Genomic DNA, 23432 nt, shown 5'->3' with positions numbered 1-23432 from the left:
TACACTTGACTGTGTTTCCATACGTTAGAGAGATTTTACAATGGTATACCACAGTACACTATACTGTATTTTTACCACAGTGCAGTTATAGTAATTGTATAGTACAGTAGAATAGTCTTGTTAAAACAGGGTGCTGTAACTAGGAACAGTATAGTCCAACAGAACAGTGCTGTTAATAGAAAAACAATGTCACTTTATTTCAATATCCGAAATCTTTCAAACAAACATGGAAACACTGAAAGTAAATACGCAGTAAGTGAAGGATCATAGATGGCGTACATGTACTTCAAATTTCCGCAGCTTTGCGCACATCTGCACGACTCCACCAATGGGATCGAAGAGATTCTGCAGATCTGCGCAGAACTGCGGTAATCTGCGCTACAAGGACGCGACCACAACGTCTGGGTTCAAACGGAAGTTCCGGCCCTGTATCCTCTCACCCTATTGGTCCGTCCCTTTCACGTGGTGCAGCAGGGGAAGTGGTAATTATAGAAAACATGCTGGGGTTTAAGAAACAACTGAAAGTATTCCACCTCGGTCTATAATTAATATATGTGGACGACTAGGACATGAAGATACAAACTGAATTATTAATCTCATAAATCGAGTCACATTTCAATACTTCCTTTTTGGTACAACCCCCCCGTCCCCCATCTGTCTGTTGGTGCCGCCCGAGGAAAACGGGTCAACATTCTGGTACATGGAAAACAAAAACATTGTACTTGCGCCGAAGTTATGGTGTTTGCGTGCTCGTTTTAATTTAAGCGCCGTGTAAATCACTTCATTCATTTGCAAATTTGCATTCGTAGCGCGACACCGAGGCGTCATGGATCAGTGTGTAAACGTGGAGAGGGAGCTGGAGAAAGTGCTGCAGAAATTCTCCATCTACGGACAGCACTGCGATAGGACGCTGGAGGAGCTGATCGAGTACACCAGTGGGCTGAAACACGAAATAATACAGACTGGCGGTAAGCTTCTTCACTAACACACCGACTTATTGTGCTGTTGTCTGTCTGTCTGTCTCGTCTTGTCATTGCTGAATCTGGCGATGACAAGGGAAGGAAACCCTTACTTCAGTCTTGGATCAGGCAACGAGGCCTAAATCCAGGCTATGTGCATCATAATTTCAGTATCTACCTAAATGCGTCCGCTCAGCTGGTTTGCAATGCAATTAGTTGTGTGTATTTCTTGATGTTGAAGTGCATGACTTTAGCAAAATATAATCTAAAACATTGGCAGCTCCCAGGTTAGATTTCAATGAGAGGATTCTTTGAAAAGTAATATTTTAAAGCACAGTGTTGATTCTTTTAAGGAATTTAATTTCTGATTCGTGAAGACATGCAGAATATTTACAATTATTGAATATAACGTTTGTATAGTAGGCTAGGTTTTGGGATGTCACTTTATTTTGGATACTTAGGTAGTTAGTCTGTATGCTCAAGTGCCATTCTTTCCAACAACATAGAGAACAAAAACTATGCATTGATTGCTTTTATGGTTTTATATATATATATATATATATATATATATATATATATATATATATATATTTCCTCAGCATGAAGGCAGATTTACGTTGACACTTGCATAAATCCTAAACTGAAGACCCCTTTGCACAAATTAAATCCTTGGCGACTGTTTTAGTATTCAGTCTACAGTATGTATTTATTTATTAAATCCCAAAGAGCGAATGATTTGCAGCTTGACACAAAATACATGATACCAAAAAAAACATACAGTACAATTTCAACAACAGCAAATGCATTAAACACCAACAAACCAAACTCAAGTTGTATAAAGTGCATAATAATAAAAAGTAGTGATGCTACCTGTAATGCAGTCCATTTAAAAATTAGGTTGAGGGAATGTATGAATATTTATTCCTATTGGTCTTAATCTTAGGCAGTCTTAATCAGATACCAGAGGACAGGGTCATACACTCTAAATGTAGGGAATTGTATCATTCGATGCTTGTGGGATGGTGGAAGGGGGCAGGGTGGAGGGTTGTACTCTGTCTGTTATTAAATATCTAAATGTTTTTCATGGACCTCATGTTGTTATTATTATTATTATTATTTTTAATTGCAGTCTGTTTTGTCCATCCCAGATCAAGAAGTGGAGTTATCAGGAACCCTGTCTCTGGTCCTGTCACAGTGCTGTAAGAGGATAAAAGACACCGTGCAGAAACTGGCCTCAGACCACAAGGACATCCACAGCAGTGTGTCTCGAGTAGGAAAAGCCATCGATAAGGTGGGGGAGGAAGTTCACATCCGATCACTTGCGTCCTGAAAACCAGCGTGGTGGGATGTCAGGCTGTTGTTGAAGGCCTCCCAAAAAAGCAGTTGTTTCCTTTTGAGTGAAAAAGTGTTGCCATTGCAGTTTGAACCCATGGTATCCTTAAAAACATGGTTCTTGTAGTCAGATTTTTTCCATTATTTGCTTTGTTTTTTGTTGCATGTCTATGCATGTGTGTTTAGGTGAGCAGTATGCTTGGAGAAGAAAAAAGGTTATGTTTAATATCCTTCGATTTGATGTGAGAGCAGCAGCCACAGCAATAAACCACTAGGGGGTGCTGCCTTTTAGATCTATGGATTTTATTTAGTGTCTAAACTCATTCTGTATGGTTTTAATATTCAGAGACAGTGCTCTAATGATTTATGACATTTTGACATGGAAGGTCAAAGGGTAATCTGATGTCTCTCCACAAACTGGGCCATCTCTGTTATGTTTCTACAATAGCCTAATAGGCTACAAAGACAGAGGGTCCTAATATATGTTCTCAATGGGTTTCACCATTCACATCCTCATTATGACATATGTGATGGTCAGTGTATTAATAAGATGCCAAGGGTTTTTAATCTCATGATGGGAAAATCCTCATGTTTTAAATGTGATCTTGGATTGATAATAGTTTTTACCCATACTCTCAAAGTTTTCCATGAACTGATGTACAGTGCTTGTGAGACTTTGTTGTAATCAGGACTCCTTCCTTCCCGTTTGTGTCAGAATTTCGACTCGGATATCAGCAGCGTGGGCATCGAGGGCTGCTGGCAGGCCGAGAGCCAGAGGATCCTCAGTGAAGTCATGGTGGAGCACTTCTTCAGGCAAGGCATGCTGGATGTGGCAGAGGAACTGTGTCAGGTAAAAACTGAATCGCACATTCCCAGCTGTTTCTTTCCTTATTCTAATAACTATCTTATTCACCTAACATGTTCCGTCAACATCATCATCCAGAATGGATGGGAGCATAGCATGGGTTTTGTTCACCTCAACATAATAACAGCTGTCCCCACTGAGCAGGGACAGGGTATGACAAATCAAGAGGATTAAGTTTCGGTTGCATTACTCGGAGGTTAGAGAGTTTCATCATACTCTCTGATGAGGCTGGGAGGGCATGACCATATTCACCCAGAGTGGAAGGATGTTTTGATACTCTTCTGCCTCAGTTATTCCATAGTTCATTATTGTTTCAATCACTATTCACAAAGCATGTTAATTATCCTGTTGTTTTGCAGGCTTAAGGCTTGTCATATATGTCTTTTCTGACTGGATGTGGTTATTCCTTAAATGCTGGTTGGGGTTGAAATTGGCTGTCAGCTTGTTGGCAGCATGGGCTCAGCAGCTGCAAATACTGGTCTATACAATGCACAGTGGAGAAACATGACTTGCCACAGTGTTTCTGTATCTCCGCCCCTTTTTTCCTTAAAAAGTTTTGTTGTTATTATGAAAAGATCACACACAACCTCTTTTTCCCCTATCCAAATTTGCATTTGACATTTATTTGAAATATCTTGTACTCTCCCATTTTGGATATTCTTACGGTTAATTCTAGCGGTCAGCTCACCGCAAGTATAGCTTACACTCACAAAACATCTACTATATATATATATGTAGTTGTGGGGAGGACTGATGCAGCATGCCCGTATATCACTATGGGCAGACAAATGGCTGGGTAGCCACATGGATAGCTGTTGTCATGCACAGAACAGCTCGTTAGAATTCAAGTTGCACAGGCTGTATTTCATCAGCTTGTTAATGGGAAGCACCGCCAATCAGAAAGAAGCCCTGCAGTATGCAAACAACTTTCAGCCTTTTGCAGTCATGCAGTGGCATTGAAGAGTACTGGTCACAGCTGACTGTGAAGTTATAACCTCGCCTAGATTTAAAATAGCTATCTGTAGACTACAGTGCACAATTTATAGTTTGAGTTGTTATACTTTTTCTATTTTCATAGAATATATATATATATGTGAGAGAAACTTCTTTTAGAACTTTGGAATGAAAACAACCTTTTCTTCCGCTTTCCACCACAGAGTTGTATTCCTGAATGATTTTCCAGGTTTTAACCAATATATGAACATGCAGGATGACCACAAGCAAGATGGAAAAATTGAATATAAACAATTAGATTTATTTATTTTTCTTTTTATGCATGAACAATTACCTAACCAATCAAGTAATTAAGCAGATTTGTTTATAACGAACTGTTAAACATTTTAAAGTAACGTTGAAATAAGTGCTTTACGTTAATAACCCACTAACTTTAATAATACTTTTCCTAATTTTAGTAGAATTTGTGGAGAATTAAAACATATTTATATGACATTTGTAATCATTTGCTTATCTCTTCATTTTCAGGAAGCTGGACTTTGCATTGACCCAAGTCAAAAGGAACCTTTTGTAGAATTAAACAGAATACTAGAAGCACTTAAACTCAGAGATTTAAGACCTGCATTAGAGTAAGCCTTATTGTTACTTATATTTACTACTAATTTTGTGCACTTTGAGGTCAACCAGCCCTTGCTAAACATAAGGATTGAGGCAAGGATGTATGGACCTTTAGCATTTCACTGCTTCATGTTCCATAATTAGTGTCTTTCTCCAAATAACTCTTACAGTATACATAATCCAGGTGGGCAACGGTAACTAATCCATCAGAGGTTTGCTTCATTGTTTGTGTTATGGGTACGTGAGCCACACGTTTTGAAATAATACCGTCATACATTTAATAACAGAAAAAGGCGTTCCTGGAAAATAAGCAAATGATTGTATGTGCATAAAGGTAAATAGTTTTAAACCAGTGTTGTTTACTATATTCATAGTTTTTCAAAGACCAGATCTAAAGGAATAAACACTTTTCTGGCTCATATCCCTAAAACATTTGGGTTGTGTAATCCATCAGTGTTGTGCACAGCCCACAAGCCACCTGAAGTGTTTTGTGATTTTCACTTTTATACACATTAAATATTTAATATTTTGAAAAGCTATCCACTGCATTTTATTTGGAAAAATGCATTTGACCTTTGCAAAGTCATGCAAACACCAATACAATATCCTGAACATTAATAGTAAATGCTTTTTAGCACATTAATACTGTGCTAAAATGTACAGAGTGAACTTTATATTTCATGCACTGGATTTCTAGCACAGGTGAAACATAATACTGTGCATATATTGTCTTAAAACTGAAGCAGCATTTTAAATATTTTCAAAATTTCACCATACAAATTATTATTACTATAATACAAATATTATAGTTAACAACTAGAGAAATCTGGTGTGTGAATAATATTAACTGGACACATAGACACGAGTATGGTCAATATGCAAATTCTCAATAAAAATGACTACACCAGCCTATTCACGTGGCCATACAAGTTTAATAAAAGTTTTGTCAATCAGTACGCTGGTTACTGTCGATTGTGCCGTCTAACAGATCTCATTCTCTTGTAGGTGGGCGATCGAGAACCGGGAGATGCTCATGGCACAGAACAGCTCGTTAGAATTCAAGTTGCACAGGCTGTACTTCATCAGCTTGTTAATGGGAGGCACCGCCAATCAGAAAGAAGCCCTGCAGTATGCAAAAAACTTTCAGCCTTTTGCTGTGAACCACCAGAAAGGTATTTATTTTCTTAAGAGATGAGAAAAAAATAAAAACTCTGCACTTCAAACCTGCCTGATAATACGGTTCAAGATGAATGTTCGTCTGAGAGCTTTCTCCGAAGCTTTCCGAAATTAACATGTGCCCTGTGAAGCAGTCGGATAATCCTTTCAATAAGCAGAAACTGTACTACGTTCCTATCCCAAGTAAAGCTGATGCTGACTGTGAATTGAACTTTATTTTTCTTTATCGCTTCTACTCATTCTTGGGGGGTGTTTTTGGTGTGGGGTTTTTTTGCCAACTAATTTGCCAACCGTTTTTTGCATCTATATGTAGCGAGAGCCCCCGCTCAGATTTGAACCGCCGTCTCTCGGGCATTATTTCTAACTGTAATTTAGTAGTGCATTTGATATAGGCTAAATTAATTCTTAAGTGGTGTATGAATATGTCCAAATTAAAGATAAAGGAAATACGCATTTCCAATCACAGGGTTTCTCAAGTGACTAATCAGTGTTGGACTTTTTGTTGCCTCTCTTCAGACATCCAGGTGTTGATGGGCAGTTTAGTGTACTTGCGTCAGGGCATTGAGAATTCGCCATACGTTCACTTGCTGGATTCCAACCAGTGGGCGGATATCTGTGACATCTTCACCAGGGATGCCTGCTGCTTGCTCGGCCTCTCTGTGGATTCGCCTCTGAGTGTCAGGTAGGAAATTACTTACTGTCCAGCTCTCCAGAGGCACACATTAACCCCAATGTAACAGTGAATATATTACACATTTGCTAGTGTTGGTATGAGATCGCAGTACTTTGCTTAGGCTGACAGGGCTGTGCTGTCTTCTGTTCAGTTTTTCAGCAGGCTGTGTGGCACTGCCAGCTCTCATTAACATTAAGGCCGTCATCGAGCAGAGACAGTGCACAGGGGTGTGGAACCAGAAAGATGAGTTGCCTGTGAGTATCAACTTGTCACCTGTTTTTTAAAGGGAAGTGTTTATTTTTTCATCTACATTTTAAAGCTCATTCTTAACATTTGTGCAATATTTTGGCAAATTACCTACTGCATAGCAAATTCATTAGTTTGCCCATAGTCCTTGGTATACTTAATCCACTAGGTCTGCACTAACAGGTCTTTTAACTTGTCCCCAGATGGATTGTACTGTTTTCTTTTCACATTTTACAACATTTGAATGTTAAGTCCTCTATTTCTGAATTTGAAGTACATGCCAATGAGATGTATTATCAGAACTAACATCAGTACTGCACTTCTTTCTCACACCAAGAAATTGACCTACCGATACTTTTAATGTCATATGGCGTGGGTGTTGATTATTTGCTTGTGGCAGAAAGTTTCGATCTGTAGGTTTTGCAAACACATGGGTTTGTAAAGTATAATTCTCCCCCTTTTGAAATTTCAAGATCCAAATAGTGTATTGTAGATAGCTGAAATTGTAGATTACTATTGATAGAATTTATATAATCAACCAACTGTTTGAGTGAAGAGTCTGTCCCTGACCAGATTAAAATTATATCCATCAATATACTGGTGCAATAAGATAATATATAGTAAAACAATAGGAGTTAATATGGTATGATTAGAAATATACTGGTAGGTCAATTTCTTAGAAATTTCTACAACTCACTGTTTCTGGAGAACTGCAGTACTGATTTAAGTGTTAATTTTCTTTTTTGTTCCTGGGTAGTAAGTGTTATTTCCTAATTGCTTATGCCTCAAAAGTATAGAAAATGTCTGTACAGTATAATCGTAAATCTCGAAAAACGACTCGCTTCTAAATCTTTTGTAGTCATTTTTGTATTACTTTAGTATAAATACATGTTAATTTGGATTCATGTGTTGTTTGTTCTGACTTTATTTGAACGAAAAGACACAAATTTGCCCGTTATCTCATTGGAAATAGGTCAATTTCAAAATATCATTGTCCTGGTCACAAAAGCAAAGTTTTTGGGGAATAATAGCCATTTTCTATACTTTTGAGGCATAAGCAATTAGGAAATAACACTTACTACCCAGGAACAAAAATTGTGTTACATAGTGTAATAAATCACATGACATGTATTTCAAATTCAGAAATAGATGATTTAACACTCAAATGTTGAAAAACACAAGCATAAAAACCATAGTGAAACCTAATCTATTTCTCGACTGAGTTTAACTACCTGTCTAATGATGTTAGAATAATTCTTTATAAACATTGCCATATTTTGATCAATCTTCTAATGACTTAAATTGATGAGTAATGCTTTGATAATTAGTAGAATGTAGAACATGTTTTATTGGCACTAATGAGAGTTTAAAACTTTGTTGAAACTATTGTATTGTGAGATTACATAACTGGCAATTGGATATATAGGGATGGTACTAATTACAGTAATTGATATCAGATGTATTTAAGAGACTTGCCCTTTTACATCAGTGATGACTATAGACCAGGGGTTCCCAATGTCTGGTGAAGGAGGGCCAATTTCCGGAGGTTGCATGGGATGGGGGGGGCCACAGTAGAAAATTAACCACCAATGAAGACAAAATATGTCCCACATTATACCTTTATAGGGAACATTTATTAACTGTAATTGTTGTTTTATTATTTTACCCCAAATGATATGTGCAATTTGTAACTGAATTTTTTCAGAAAGTGTAAAAATATAGTAAAGGTTCAGAAAACGGGTGGTTGAAGGTTGGCTTTGGAAGCCACACAAAACATCCTTGAGGGTCGCATTTGGCCCCCAGGCCGCACTTTGGGAATCCCTGCTATAGACTGTTTATAGGTGGGAGATGCTGTCTACTTTCCCTTTTTTACACTAGAGGGTAATCTATTGTCCTACACTGTTAATGTATGAGAACATTTGAAAATAACTTGCAGAACACTCTGTGCTTGGATTTTGATACGAGTCAAACTGACTGATCTCTGTGCTGGCGAGGATGCATAAATGTTAGTCTGCATATTTCATCCAGAAGTAATCTCTCTCTTTTCTCCTCTGTTTCCCTACACGTGTGCAGATTGAGGTTGACTTGGGTAAGAAATGCTGGTACCACTCGGTGTTTGCCTGTCCCATCCTTCGACAACAAACCACAGATAATAATCCTCCCATGAAGCTGGTCTGTGGACACATCATTTCCAGAGATGCTCTAAACAAAATGATCAATGGAAGCAAGTAAGTTCATTTCTTATAGTCAAGCAAAAAGGCATCAAGCCCCTGAGGTCAGTCAGTATCCATCAACAAATAACTTTGTCAAGTGATTGCAAAATATGTTTTTTGTGTTGTTGTAAATCTACTTTCCTGATGCAAATATTAATGTTTTTCAAACTTTCAAATTTATTGGACAGTAAAACCTATTTTCCTTAGCAAATAAAATTGTAATAATGATGCAGTGTAGTATTTTGGCTGATGTACCTTTTTAGTATGTATGAATCATGCTAGAATGGGACTTATATTACTTTCTGGTATGGTAATTAATTGTGATTAATTATGAGGATACATACTAAGATAAAATAAGGTTTTTAATGTATTTTGCCTTCACCAGATTAAATTCTTGCAGAGACAGTTTTTTTTTTTTTTTCTCCCCACAAAGACCCCACCCTGCTTCTCTGAAGTCTATTCACTATTCAGCCCACATGGCACACTGCACTTCAGTTTTGTACTTGTATAGACTCAGAATATCCTTTAGTAATTAACATGGCATGAATTTAAACATGGCTCCATTGAAGCCTCATCAAGCGTTTTAACCTAATTCAGAATATCTGTTGTCCGACTTTGATGAAAGTGCCACTACTACTTGCCACAAACCCATGTTAGCACTCATCCTTCAGGACATAAAATAATAGTCTGCATCAGCTTGTAGAGCAATCCAGTCACAGTCTGTACAGGGGAGTGCTGGGAATTGGGTTGAGAGGGACATTTGTTCAGCGAGATTCCCTAAGGATAACCCATATGGTAATAGCCAAGCCATGGCATTGCTTTTTCCATTGTTTGGGGGCAAGTATAATGTCTCCTGGGGTGTCATGTTCCATTCAATCACTTGGCTCAGACATAAACAGGCAGAAGTCCTTTTAGGAGAATGCTGATGTATTTAAGCATATTGTTCACTTCCAAACAAGCTGTGACTGTCCAGTGGGGCTTACTGCAGCTCCTGAACTCTTACATGGCCGTGCAATTAGTTTCAGAAGAAAGGCCTGAATATGTAATGATAATACCATGTCTACTCACCATGTGAAATGCTGAATTATTTCCACTCTTTGTAGATGGTAAACTTGTAAGTATCTGTGTGGTTTATACATTTATTTTGTTTTGTCTTCTCACAGGATGTTTTAGCCTTTGCTGAAGGGGTGTGAGTAACACCCCTATCATAATGATTCCCCATGTAATTTGAGTGGGGCAGCTACGTGCAGCTACATTCTAACTTCACATGCAGCTGTCCCTTTAATAAGAGGACTATGAGTTCTGTGTATATTCTAATTCTGGTATGTTTTGATTTAGGTTGAAATGTCCCTACTGTCCCATGGAACAGGTACCAGGAGAGGCAAAGCAAATCTACTTTTAAAATGTGGCCTCAAATCAATGCCTACCAGAGGAGCCTCAGGAGTCAAAGTTCTGCTGGCGATGAACTTGAAAGAGACAAATACCTGGGCTTCATAGGGGATGAAGAGTATTTGTAGCTGTATGTGCAAGGACGCCAATATGTAGAAACACTGACCGTTCAAGAGCTAGAGAGGGACTTGGGGACAATATACGGCTTTTTCTTAGTCTGAAATAACCTGGTCAACCTAACACACCAGCACTATCAACTATTAACAGCAGTTATTTATTCGTTTAACTATTCATTTTCCTTTTTTAAGGTTTTTTCCCCCTCCCCATAACCAGGTGAGCTTTTTGTTTTGCATTCTTAGTGCATCATCATATTGATCGATTTTTGTATGTCATTTTTTGAGGATGTGGGTGTGGAATGATTGTTTTGAATTTTCTTTTCTCAAAAATGTATATAATATTTAGAAGATATAATGGATATGTAGCAACTTCTGCTGCAGAGGTTTGCATTACTATTTTCCAGTGATGGCAAGCTGTGAAATACTTCTTTAAACAAAATGTACAGATCTAAGTGAATTGGAGCCCCTGGGCCTTAGATATTTAAGTGTATTGCTAATTTATATGATTGTATGCAGTTTATATTATTGGAGAAGAGTGGCACGTAATGTTTCTTTGCTTTGATAACTTAATAATGTTTTTTGTGTAATGCCATCTCTATTAAAGATATACTTTTGGGAAATGTTTGGGGTGCACCTTTTCATTTTAGTTTGTTACTGAATGTTGATAAATGTTCCTGAAGAGCTTAATCACTGTAATGAAACACAAATGATGAAAATGAAATTACTTTAGGAATACATTGTACTATTTGAATATTGTATGAACTTGAGATGCTAAACCTAGCACGTATTAATTTCCACTCGATTTAATATAGTCATGTTAGAGCCCCCCCTTCCAGTCCTGGGGGGGCACAGTTTCTGCTGTTTTTAGTTCCAGCAGGAGCTCCCAGTTACTTACATTATTGACTCCGGTAGGCTTATCTTAAACTTTCGTATTTTATTTTTATAGAAGGTACCTTACAATGTGTTGATTACTCGAAACATTAAACCGACAGAACATTTCAGAGTCTGTAGAGAAGTGTTTAATTCATCCAGTTAATAGTTTAATTAGACCAATTAAAAAGCTGAGAGCTGGGCTGGACTGGAGTCTGACTCCCCTCTGGTAGAGTAACAAAAACAATCACCAAGAAAAAGTTCAAATGAGAATGACATTTCCCACATCATTTTATTTAATCTGTTTAAGAGAATAATGCACTTAAATATAACATGGTTTCTAACACTGTGTGGTGAATATGAACACAAATAATGGTGTTAAATGTCGTTCTCTGAGTTTTAAATGTTTTTTTTTATCAACGAGGGGCTCTTTAAGTAAATGTGGATATGTAATAGGGATGTTGAGCTCATATGAACCTCTGGAGGCAGTGGAACGAGAGCTGACAACCTGTTACTTGTTGCCAGTCCATTGTACTGAGCTGAATTTGTGAACTTTGAACAACCTTTAAATGTGCATGTCATGCTACATGGTATAAAATATAACACCATTCCTTCACCAGACCAAAACACAATAATATACAAAATTCAAGGTAAGCAGAACTCAGATCAAAATGGACACCAGCTATTTTACACGTATTTTAATATAAAGCATAAAACATACAATTATAGATAATATCTCAGTCATACTGAAGGGAGGCAAGCTAAGCAATTTTCCACTACAACCACTATTAAAGAAGCTCAGTTTAACCATGTGAACTTCACCATTTCTATAAAAACCTCTTCATATCATAATGTATAATGTAAAAAGTAATTCTGCACTAAATCTAAATTCAAACAATTTATTCCACATTGCTGTTCTGAACATATTCAGTAATTGTGTAACAATTGTCCATTATAAATCATCTGGATAATGGCATGGTGGCAATGTCCCAATTCAGGCTTCTCTGTGTGCTGTGAAAGATGACTCTGAACAAACCACCGCAGTTCTCATGCTTCATCCTTGCTCACTGTATTGTTTGAGAATGTTTGGAGAGATGGACACTGCCCATCATTTGTTCTGTCTGCCCTCAAGCCCTTACACATTTGAATGCAGGGGAAACATGTCAGAAACTCTTTTCTCAGATCCTTCCTGATAAGTATATATATAAATGGATCAAGGACACTGTTCAGACTGAGTAGTCCCATACCCACTTGGAAATAGATGAAGATACTTGCTTCATAATCGCAGCTGTCCTCAAGAAAGAGAACCCCAATATATGCTACGTAACAAATAATATGGAAGGGGCCAAACACCACCACAAATACCACCAAGATGAGAAACAGTAACAGAAGGATTTTTTCCTTCTCCTCATTTGGAATGGAGACTACTCCGCTGATGTTATTCCGAATGCTACAGTAGGCAAATAGAAAGAAAATCAAGGGCAGGATGAAACTGATTGTCATGGCAAAGAGCTGGAAGACTGCAAAACTTTTTTCAGCGGGGTATTTCTCCATGCACAGTTCATTTGGCGAGCTTTCAAAGCCAAGGCTGAAAGCTACAGAGGTGCACACAGTGACGAACACCCACAGGACCAGGCAGAACACCGCAGAGTTTCTGATCTTGCTATGCCTTCGAAACCAGAGAGGACGGGTGACGGCCAGGTACCGCTCCAGAGAAATGCAGCACATGAAAAAGATGCTGACGAACAGGCTGATGAAGAAAGTGCAGCCGATGATACTGCAAGAAGCCTCCCCGAAACGCCACTTGTGTCCATTCATGTAATAGTCGATCCACAGCGGTAAGGTGCTGATCTGCAGGAGGTCAGACAGGAGCAGGTTGATGGCGAACACTGGGAGGATGTCTTCACCCTTGACCAGGCGGTACAGGCCATACAGAGCCATGCAGTTGGAGGGCAGCCCGATGCAGAAGACAACGATGTACAGCACAGACAGGAATAGCTGGTCGGAGGTGAAGTCTATGTTGTCACACAAGATGAGGTTGCTATTGTTGTTCATACTTGCCTGTCAGCAGGGGGTGATTAATGCCACGACTCAGGAAAGCTGGCAGATTCAGTAGTTTCCTCCTGTATTGCCTGTATTCTGAGATTATTCCTGTCTTTTTATTAAAGGACCATTAAGATCTTTAGCAAAGTTTATTTCCCTCATTTAACATGCAAATCAATTTATAACTTTTTTTAAATGCGTTTGTCTGGATTTTTTTGTTGTTATTCTGTCTCTCACTGTTAAAATACACCTACCATTAAAATTATAGACTGATTATTTCTTTGTCAGTGGGCAAACATACAAAATCAGCAGGGGATCAAATACTTTTTTCCCTCACTGTATGTACCTATAAGCCTTAACCATGGGAAATCATCCACAACTGAACTAAGGAGTACAATTTTATAGAAGAATGATTGTGTTATGACAATGCAGATTAAACCAAACTTGAAATCATATGCCTGGTCATCTTAACACATCTATGTGTACAACATATACATTTATGGATCATCAGATCACCAGTTAATGAACAGAACTATCAAGTTAACTTTTTATGTCTGTCAAGTGTTGACTCATACATGCATTTATAGTTGTAGTTTGGTTATTAATTGCTATGTATGGTTTAAGCTGTTAAAGTTACATTTTTGTTGTACATTGTACATTAAACACTTGTGGCTCTTTTATTGCTCTTCATCCGTGACTGGTTGGCCACTCTTGTAATACGGTTATAACCAATTGCTGCTTGTTAAGTACTAAATAATAATACAGAGAGTTATAATTGTTTAAATGCCTAATAAATATAGATATCGTAAACATCTATCACATATTGACAATGTGTTAATGACAACAACAGAAATGTTAGCATAAATGAATCGCTGTTTTTCAGCTAATATACTCCTATCTACAATGAGAGGACACACATGATAAAACATTCAGTTATTCCGGTTGCAAATCTAATCAAAATAAGTAAACTCACCTTAAATGTATTTGTATGGGGAAATAAATCCTCTGATGGTTTTGTTCTGTGTAGTCAGATTCAGGAAGTATGTGTTATACATGATCATGCGAAGGCTTTACAAAAAAAAAAATTGGTGAGTGATGAGTATTTTTGTCATCACATTGAATGCTTTGCAAGAGCTGTGCAGTTTGCAATATGTAGATCTTGATGCAGACTTAAATGTGCTCAAATTTGCAGACGAATGTAGTACTCGACCACAGGGACCAAAGTGTTGCTTTTGTGTGAAATTGTAATGAAATTCAAAGGTATAATGTATATAGATGCATTTCATGATTAACACTTTGTTACAAAAGTGTGAAAACAACCAAACCAATAGAGTGCTAATATACTGTGCCTTTCTTAGGTGCTCAAGCCAGCACTTGGTTACACACACTCAGCGTGAAGAGACATACCTTTCACATCTAAATGATTTCAATATGAGTCACACATATATGATGGTGGGGGTAATTTAAATTATCTAGTAGCTGACTACATCACTACAGAAAACATTTTGACCCTGGCAGTTCATTTTGATTTGGTTGGTCATTACCATAAATCAGGAGACATGATACTCTTATATAAACAGTTTATTAGAAGCTTTTTCACTCCCAGATATTAAAACAAATTAAATACTTTTAAAAGCTAACAGTAGTTCAAAAAGCAATTGGTTTGCAATAAAGGCACAGCCCTCGCCTCCCCCCACTACATGAGGTGCACCTAGCTGTAGCTTCTGGTATTTTAAACCAATAAATAGAAATGGCAAACAAGCAGTGGCACAGTTACACAAGACCTACTTCTCCTTAAAAGAGAACTCATCGTTTGCGACCGCTTCACCTCGCCTTTCTGCAAAACTAGGTGCAGCAATAATGCTCTCGTGTACAAGATCCTGGCCTGATCTCTGTGCTCAGTCAATCATGCACACTTCACTCAATTTTTAATCTATCAATACATCTATCCACCAGTCATCAATCTGCAGGCTAGGTGCATCTTTTTCAAAGGAAATCGGCTCAAATATAAGTAACATTCAGGTAGTTATACATGCAACAAAACATAAAAACAACAAAGTGATTAGAAATAATAAAAAATTAGAATTGAACCAGTGTAATATATGGTGGTATACATTAAAAATAATATTAATTATAATAATAGAGACCTTTGCACAAAAATAACTATACAAAGAATTACAATGCTTTACTTCTGTGTTTGCACTTCACGGCTTGTGCTCTCCACCTGACTGCCTGTCAGGCTTTTCCAGCAACGTGCCCTTTTCAGGAACGGAAAGATCCTGACCACTGTCTTTCTGAAGTCTTTCCTTAGGAAAATGTACATCACAGGATCCAGCAAACAGTTCAGGCTGAGCAAGCCCATGGTCACCTGCTCATAGATGAAGATCTGGGACAGGAAATTACATCTGTCATCGAGGATGAGGACTGCAATGGAAATGACGTAACATATGATGTGATAGGGCCCAAAGACTACCACAAAGATCACAATAATCAACGATAAGAGGTTCATGATCTTTCTTTTCTCCTTTTCATGCACTGATATAATGCTGGTTATTTTCTTCCGAGTGTTGTAGTAAATATACATGAGGAGGACAAAGGGGAAGAGAAAGGTAATGGTCATAGCCACCAGCTGGAATACCGCATAATCCTTCCCAATAGAGTACGTCTCCATGCACAGGCTTCTGGGTGCATCTGCCAAGCCGATGCAGAACGCTGCAGAAGTGCCGATGGAGACGACCACCCAGAGAGTCACACAGATGAGGGTCGCATTCCTCAGCTTCTCATAGCTTCGAAACTTCAGGGGGTGAGCTATGGCCAGGTACCTCTCCATAGCAATGCAGCACATGAAAAAGATGCTGACAAACAGGCAGATGTAGAAAATGCAGCCAAACACGCGACAGGAAATGACGCCGAAGCGCCATTTGTGTCCGTTCCTGTAGTAGTCGATCCACAGCGGTATGATGAAGATTTGGATGAGGTCGGACAGGAGCAGGTTGATGACGAACACTGGGAGGATGTTCTCTGCTTTGACCAGGCTATACAGGCCGTACAGAGCCAGGCAGTTGGAGGGCAATCCGATACAGAAGACAAGGCCGTACACCACGCATAGGATGTAACTGTCAGAATACAAGTTTATGTCACAGGGATTCCAGCTGTTATTGTGTGTTGTTAGATTGACCTCCATCATGATCATTGTAACAATACTGAGACACTTTCTGGATTCTAGATGTTGGCTTTTTTTTCCAGTTCCTGGTTAAGATTTCACAAATATTTCAGCTCAGTCACAGAGAAGCTAAGTGAAATAAAATAAGAAAAAAGTAAAGTGAGTGTCTTTGATTAGAGTGGGAAACTGCGCAAGAGTACATTTTAAATTTTGAATAGTTTCATATTCAATACAGCTGTGGCTAGACAGAATACACCTGTGTTGGACTTCATATGCAACATTTTCCTTCTTTTCAACAGAAGGAAACAAACAGTATTTTGTGAGTATTGATAATATTATCACAAAAACAGATGTTTAGAAATCTGTTTAAGTAAGAATCAAATCATCATGTGTTGCAAGTTTAAGGAAATAAAATAAATGTACATAATTTATTACAAACATACACCACCTCTCAAAAGATTTAGAACACCTCAATTTTTCCAGTTTCTATTGAAATTTACGCAGTTTAATGTCTCAATGTACTCTGAACTTACAGTATAGAACAATTAAACATAGGCAAGAATATATAGCTCTGAAAAAAATTAAGAGACCCCTCAAATGATCAGTTTCTCTGGTTTTACTATTTATAGGTATGTGTTTGGGTAAAATGAATATTTTTGTTTTATTCTATAAACTACTGACAACATTTCTCCCAAACTCCAAATAAAAATATTAATGGAATGGAATGGCTGCCATACATGTAGAGATGCTGATTTAAGAAAACATTGTAGTGGTCTCTTAATTTTTTCCAGAGCTGTATACACAGATCAGCCATAACATTATGACCACCTGCCTAATATTGTGTAGGTCCACCTTTTGCCGCCAAAACAGCCCTGACCCGTCGAGGCATGGACTCCACTAGACCTCTGAAGGTGTGCTGTGGTATCTGGCACCAAGACGTTAGCAGCAGATCCTTTAAGTCCTGTAAGTTGCGAGGTGGGGCCTCCATGGATCGGACTTGTTTGTCCAGCACATCCCACAGATGCTCGATTGGATTGAGATCTGGGGAATTTGGAGGCCAAGTCAACACCTTGAACTCGTGATTCATCAGACCAGGCCACCTTCTTCCATTGCTCCGTGGTCCAGTTCTGATGCTCACGTGCCCATTGTAGGCGCTTGCAGCAGTGGACAGGGGTCAGCATGGGCACCCTGACTGGTCTGCGGCTGCGCAGCCCAATACGCAACAAACTGTGATGCACTGTGTGTTCTGACACCTTTCTATCAGAACCAGCATTCACTTTTTCAGCAATTTGAGCTACAGTAGCTCGTCTGTTGGATTGGACCACACGGGCCAGCCTTCGCTCCCAACGTGCATCAATGAGCCTTGGCCGCCCATGACCCTGTCGCCGGTTCATCGCTTTTCCTTCCTTGGACCACTTTTGATAGGTACTGACCACTGCAGACCGGGAACACCCCACAAGAGCAGCAGTTTTGGAGATGCTCTGACCCAGTCGTCTAGCCATCACAATTTGGCCCTTGTCAAAGTCACTCAGATCCTTACGCTTGCCCATTTTTCCTGCTTCTAACACATCAACTTTGAGGACAAAATGTTCACTTGCTGCCTAATATATCCCACCCACTGACAGGTGCCATGATAACGAGATTATCAGTGTTATTCACTTCACCTGTCAGTGGTCATAATGTTATGGCTGATCGGTGTACATATATATATATATATACAGATTAGACCATTACTACATGTTTAGTGTTGTGATGTTATGTTTGAATTGGAACACAATCAGCTAAATATATTTTATAAAAGACTGGATAAACTATTTGATTCCACAAAAATAAAAATAAAATATATGTGTTTTTTTCTTTTACCATACAGTCTATCATGTAGGCAGCACATAATCTTCCAGAAAGAAAAAATACACAAATAAATATTGACTTACCCGATAAGGAATAATACACAGGATTCTCTGTGACTCTCTGACTCTGTGGGTGTATGCAACATCTGTAACTATGATGAGGCAACCAGGGCCGGCCCGTGGCATAGGCGGAATAGGCAAATAGGGGCGCCCAAATGTGTCGGAAGTTTTTATTTTTATTTTTTTTACGAATGTCGTCAGCCTAGCGAGAAAGAAACACCATCTGCACCGGGGGGGGGGGGATGGGGGGGAGGCATTTGTTTTTTTGCCTAGGGCAGCAGAACGCAGCCCTGGAGGCATCTCGTGAAGTCCAGTACATAACCGTAGTCCAGCAGGTTTTAAAAAGAAAATTATTCATCAGAGGGAGGAAAAAGCAAGTATGTTAAGAAAATAAGAAAATAAGAAAGTTTACAAACAAGAGGAGGCCATTCGCCCCATCGTGCTCGTTTGGTGTCCATTAATAACTGAGTGATCCAAGGATCCTATTCAGTCTGTTTTTAAATGTTCACAAACTTTCAGCTTCTATCACATCGATGGGGAGTTTGTTCCAGATTGTGACGACTCTCTGTGTGAAGAAGTGTCTCCTGTTTTCTGTCTTGAATGTCTTGAAGCCCAATTTCCATTTGTGTCCCGGGTGCGTGTGTCCCTGCTGATCTGGAAAAGCTCTTCTGGTTTGATGTGGTCGATGCCTTTCATGATTTTGAAGACTTGGATCAAGTCCCCACGTAGTGTCCTCTGTTCCAGGGTGAAAAGGTTCAGTTCCTCAGTCTCTCAGTAGGACATTCCCTTCAGACCTGGAATAAGTCTGGTTGCTCTCCTCTGAACTGCCTCTCGAGCAGCGATATCTTTCTTGAAGTGTGGAGCCCAGAACTGTCCACAGTATCCAGATGAGCTCTAACTAGTGCATTGTACAGTCTGAACATCACTGCCCTTGTTCTCAATTCTACACTTTTGACAATATATCCTAACATCCTGTTTGCCTTTTTTATTGCTTCCCCACATTGTTTGGATGGAGAAAGTGAGGAGTCCACATAGACTCCTAGGTCTTTCTCATGTGTTACTTCATCTAGTTCTATTCCTCCTATAGTGTAATTATAGTGGACATTTTTGTTACCTGCATGTAATACCTTGCACTTGTCCACATTGAATTTCATCTGCCAGGTGTTGCCCACAACTGAATATTATTTAAGTCCCTTTGAATAGCCTGTGCTGCCGAGATTGTATCTGCTGAGACACCTATTTTAGTATCATCTGCAAATTTGACAAGTTTGCTAACTATCCCAGAGTCCAGATCATTAATATAGATTAATAGATCACTCCAGTTAGAAGCAACTCCTCTAATCGACACCCTCTGTTTCCTAGACATCAACCAGGTTATAATCCATCTACATGGATCAGTCTTTGGTGTGGAACCTTATCAAAAGCTTTTTGGAAATCTAAGTATATCATAGCATATGCTTTCACATGATCTACAGCTGCAGCTGCAGTTGCATGTTCAAAAAATTTGAATAAATTAGTAAGACATGATCTGCCTCGTCTAAACCCGTGTTGACTATCTCCAAGAATATGGTTTTCATTAAGATGCTCCTCTATTTTCTGTCTAATAATTTTCTTTCTCTTGATATTTTTTTTGCATACTTCTATTACTTCTATGTTATAGCTGTAGTATAATATCATGTTTACACTAGCCCATTGAACAAACTCTACCTAATATGATAACTTGTTTTGATCAGAGCCAAGTGGACCTGTACATTAATCTTCATGTAGTCCATCAGCCCATCAAGACTCAGAGTGCTAAACAAAGACTAACATGGCACAGTGTGGCACGGCCCTGGCTCCTCTTGTCTCTGTAAGGGAAGCTTGATTATGTGATGGCTGGGCAGCAGCTCTGTTGTCAAGGAACAGCACTGAGCCCTGAGCACCGAGTCCCTGACAGGAGCAGCACCGGGAAGGAGACCAACCCTAACCTGGACAAGACTTTCTCTGACACCAGTCAATGGTTTGATCTCTTTGCATAACACATCAGAGCTACGGAGCAATGGACCCAGAGCAATCTGCAAGCTGAGTAGCCCATTATAAATATAGAGTGTCAGAGAGTCAGCTCCCATCAGTACATTTGTTATTTGCCTCACAGAGAAACAGATGAGGTGTTCAAAGTACCGGCTATGTTGTGTTAGAATAAGATAAAAATGTTCTCGTCTTAAACTGTATATTCCTGAGATTTTAATATTATTATTGATAATGTTCTTCATTTCTTTTTGATTGAATGCAATAAAAACATGGAAAAACTGCCAGAGATTCTGACACAGGAGGAAAAGAAAGACTAAGAGAGAAAGAGAATTAATCTGGGAGCAAACATGAGCATAAGAGGGAACAGGAATGGAGGAGAGGTGAAAACAAAGGGAGTGAAGACAGGATGGGAGTGGTGGTTGGGTGGACAAGGGTGAGGGGTGTGGGGACACTGACGCAGGTTTGTGGAAAGACTTTAGGAAGTGCAGGGCTGACATGGGGCCTTGTGTTGCTTACTCTGCCGCCCACAAGATCTCCTCTGCTACTCTTTCTGTGGTGGCTGTGCTGCCTTCTCTGCCACCTGAGGACGGGCACATGCAGATTAATCATAATAAAGATTTTGGAAGAGAACAAGATTCTGCATTTTATCACTTGCAGACTTACTCAGCATGAGAAAGGGAACTTGCAGAGTGGCTGGTGTTGGAGGGATGGCACAATTCAGATTGTTTGCAACAGATCTTGCATGGCATCTTATATGAGTCACAGAAACTCACAACTACAGGTACTGAGACAAAGTGCTGTAAGTTTGAAGAAAGTGTCATAAAATGTGAGGAACACAGGATTAAGAGCTTTGAAGAAGCTATAAAGAAAGCTTGACCAGTTTTAAACATTAGCATTAGCACATAACTTACTATATTAGTTACTTATTTAAAGCCCTTTTCTGGCTAGTTTTGTAACACAGATTGAATTTCTTCAGAAATTATAAAACAATTGTATCACTGTAGCCATTTAAAAAAATCTGATTAAACCTGTATACTGAATCAATGTTCAACAAACTATGAAAAGATGCAATAGATAAATAGCAATTAATTAATTGATAAATAAGTAGATTCACCAAGAATATTTATACCATTAAAATGCTCACCAAGTGACATTGTTTCAAAATGGTTGTGATTAATTTAGACCAGAAGTCTGTTCACACCCTCACCCACATCCACATGTATATATATATATATATACAGAACATTTTGAAATATGACCAACGACAGTATTAAATTTCCATGAAGAAGTGTGAAGTGAACACACCACTGTAAATAGTGACTTTTTGTTCTAGTTCAGCCATCTACACTGATGTCAGACTGCTGACAGGCTAGTAACACATGAGGCGTATGAACTGTTGTTGTGTTTTCAGTGACTCAGTCTTGTCCTGTTGATCTTTGGTTTCAGTAAAGCAGAATGCTAATATGCAGACTTCAATCAGTATATTATGAATTGTTAGTATATGGATTGTTTTAGTTGCAATGCAGGTCTTCAATTAAATGTTTTCAACGTGTAAAGTTTCAATCCCCTATTTCCTCTACACTGTGCTGTGCTCATTCAATGTGTTAACCCATGAATTCATGCCTGGCCAAGCTTGAAGACTGGAAGAGTTTTTGATTTCCATTTAATCCAGTCTCTAAATTATCAAATTACACCAACTGGACCATTGGAATACTTTTCCAGCAGTAAATATCTATACATATTAATCTGGACTACATCCTTTTAAGGTAAAAAAAAAAAAAGTAAATGCTTACTGTGAGGGAAAAAAGTATTTGATCCCCTGCTGATTTTGTACGTTTGCCCACTGACAACGAAATGATCAGTCTATAATTTTAATGGTAGGTGTATTTTAACAGTGAGAGACAGAATAACAACAAAAAAATCCAGAAAAACGCATTTCAAAAAAGTTATAAATTGATTTGCATGTTAATGAGGGAAATAAGTATTTGACCCCTTCGACTTACTACTTGGTGGCAAAACCCTTGTTGGCAATCACAGAGGTCAGACGTTTCTTGTAGTTGGCCACCAGGTTTGCAGACATCTCAGGAGGGATTTTGTCCCACTCCTCTTTGCAGATCCTCTCCAAGTCATTAAGGTTTCGAGGCTGACATTTGGCAACTCGAACCTTCAGCTCCCTCCACAGATTTTCTATGGGATTAAGGTCTGGAGACTGGCTAGGCCACTCTAGGACCTTAATGTGCTTATTCTTGAGCCACTCCTTTGTTGCCTTGGCTGTGTGTTTTGGGTCATTGTCATGCTGGAATACCCATCCATGACCCATTTTCAATGCCCTGGCTGAGGGAAGGAGGTTCTCACCCAAGATTTGACGGTACATGGCCCCGTCCATCGTCCCTTTGATGCGGTGCAGTTGTCCTGTCCCCTTAGCAGAAAAACACCCCCAAAGCATAATGTTTCCACCTCCATGTTTGACGGTGGGGATGGTGTTCTTGGGGTCATTCCTCCTCCTCCAAACACGGTGAGATGAGCTGATGCCAAAGAGCTCGATTTTGGTCTCATCTGACCACAACACTTTCACCCAGTTCTCCTCTATATCATTCAGATGTTCATTGGCAAACTTCAGACGGGCCTGTACATGTGCTTTCTTGAGCAGGGGGACCTTGCGGGCGCTGCAGGATTTCAGTCCTTCACGGCGTAGTGTGTTACCAATTGTTTTCTTGGTGACTATGGTCCCAGCTGCCTTGAGATCATTAACAAGATCCTCCCGTGTAGTTCTGGGCTGATTCCTCACCGTTCTCATGATCATTGAAACTCCACGAGGTGAGATCTTGCATGGAGCCCCAGACCGAGGGAGACTGACAGTTATTTTGTGTTTCTTCCATTTGCGAATAATCGCAC

At 39.0% G+C, this 23432-nt stretch overlaps 3 protein-coding genes across 4 annotated transcripts; 1 reads left to right on the top strand and 2 right to left on the bottom strand.

Annotated features, from left to right (window-relative positions):
• Nucleotides 1-469: 469 nt before the first annotated feature.
• On the top strand, nucleotides 470-11161 carry LOC136766599 (E3 ubiquitin-protein ligase RMND5A). 2 transcript variants are annotated; one of them, XM_066720176.1, is made up of 10 exons: nucleotides 470-696; nucleotides 810-968; nucleotides 2108-2250; nucleotides 3007-3141; nucleotides 4639-4739; nucleotides 5734-5900; nucleotides 6421-6586; nucleotides 6729-6831; nucleotides 8897-9051; nucleotides 10375-11161. In XM_066720176.1, the coding sequence occupies exons 2-10, from the start codon at nucleotides 827-829 to the stop codon at nucleotides 10436-10438; spliced, it is 1176 nt and encodes a 391-aa protein (XP_066576273.1). In that variant the 5' UTR covers nucleotides 470-696; nucleotides 810-826; the 3' UTR covers nucleotides 10439-11161. The 2 variants fall into 2 exon arrangements, with proteins under 2 accessions (XP_066576273.1, XP_066576272.1); XM_066720175.1 differs by having other exon boundaries at nucleotides 470-968.
• On the bottom strand, nucleotides 10474-13466 carry LOC136766337 (G-protein coupled receptor 4-like). The gene is made up of 2 exons (XM_066719749.1): nucleotides 12659-13466; nucleotides 10474-10502 (listed from the first exon to the last, which is right to left on the bottom strand). The coding sequence occupies exons 1-2, from the start codon at nucleotides 13464-13466 to the stop codon at nucleotides 10474-10476; spliced, it is 837 nt and encodes a 278-aa protein (XP_066575846.1).
• A 2173-nt stretch (nucleotides 13467-15639) lies between these two features.
• On the bottom strand, nucleotides 15640-16647 carry LOC136766336 (G-protein coupled receptor 4-like). Its single transcript, XM_066719748.1, has one exon. It carries the CDS (start codon nucleotides 16645-16647, stop codon nucleotides 15640-15642), a length of 1008 nt encoding a protein of 335 aa, XP_066575845.1.
• Nucleotides 16648-23432: the final 6785 nt, after the last annotated feature.

This window comes from Amia ocellicauda, chromosome 13 (assembly GCF_036373705.1).
Source record: "Amia ocellicauda isolate fAmiCal2 chromosome 13, fAmiCal2.hap1, whole genome shotgun sequence".
NCBI classification, from domain to species: domain Eukaryota; kingdom Metazoa; phylum Chordata; class Actinopteri; order Amiiformes; family Amiidae; genus Amia; species Amia ocellicauda.
The sequence above is the reverse complement of the archived record's forward strand: the minus strand, read 5'-3'. Positions and strand labels throughout refer to the sequence as shown.

What these genes read in the sequence shown, in the direction of transcription:
- LOC136766336 (XM_066719748.1), bottom strand. Translation starts at nt 16,647, where the DNA reads ATGATCATGATGGAGGTCAATCTAACAACACACAATAACAGCTGGAAT.
- LOC136766337 (XM_066719749.1), bottom strand. Translation starts at nt 13,466, where the DNA reads ATGAACAACAATAGCAACCTCATCTTGTGTGACAACATAGACTTCACC. An exon ending in CTTCATCTATTTCCAAGTGG is followed by an intron (nt 10,503 to 12,658) that starts GTATGGGACTAC and finishes GTCTCTTTCAAG; the next exon opens with TTCATCGCCAGCAGAACTTT.
- LOC136766599 (XM_066720176.1), top strand. Translation starts at nt 827, where the DNA reads ATGGATCAGTGTGTAAACGTGGAGAGGGAGCTGGAGAAAGTGCTGCAG. An exon ending in TGCTGTGAACCACCAGAAAG is followed by an intron (nt 5,901 to 6,420) that starts GTATTTATTTTC and finishes GCCTCTCTTCAG; the next exon opens with ACATCCAGGTGTTGATGGGC. An exon ending in AAAATGATCAATGGAAGCAA is followed by an intron (nt 9,052 to 10,374) that starts GTAAGTTCATTT and finishes GTTTTGATTTAG; the next exon opens with GTTGAAATGTCCCTACTGTC.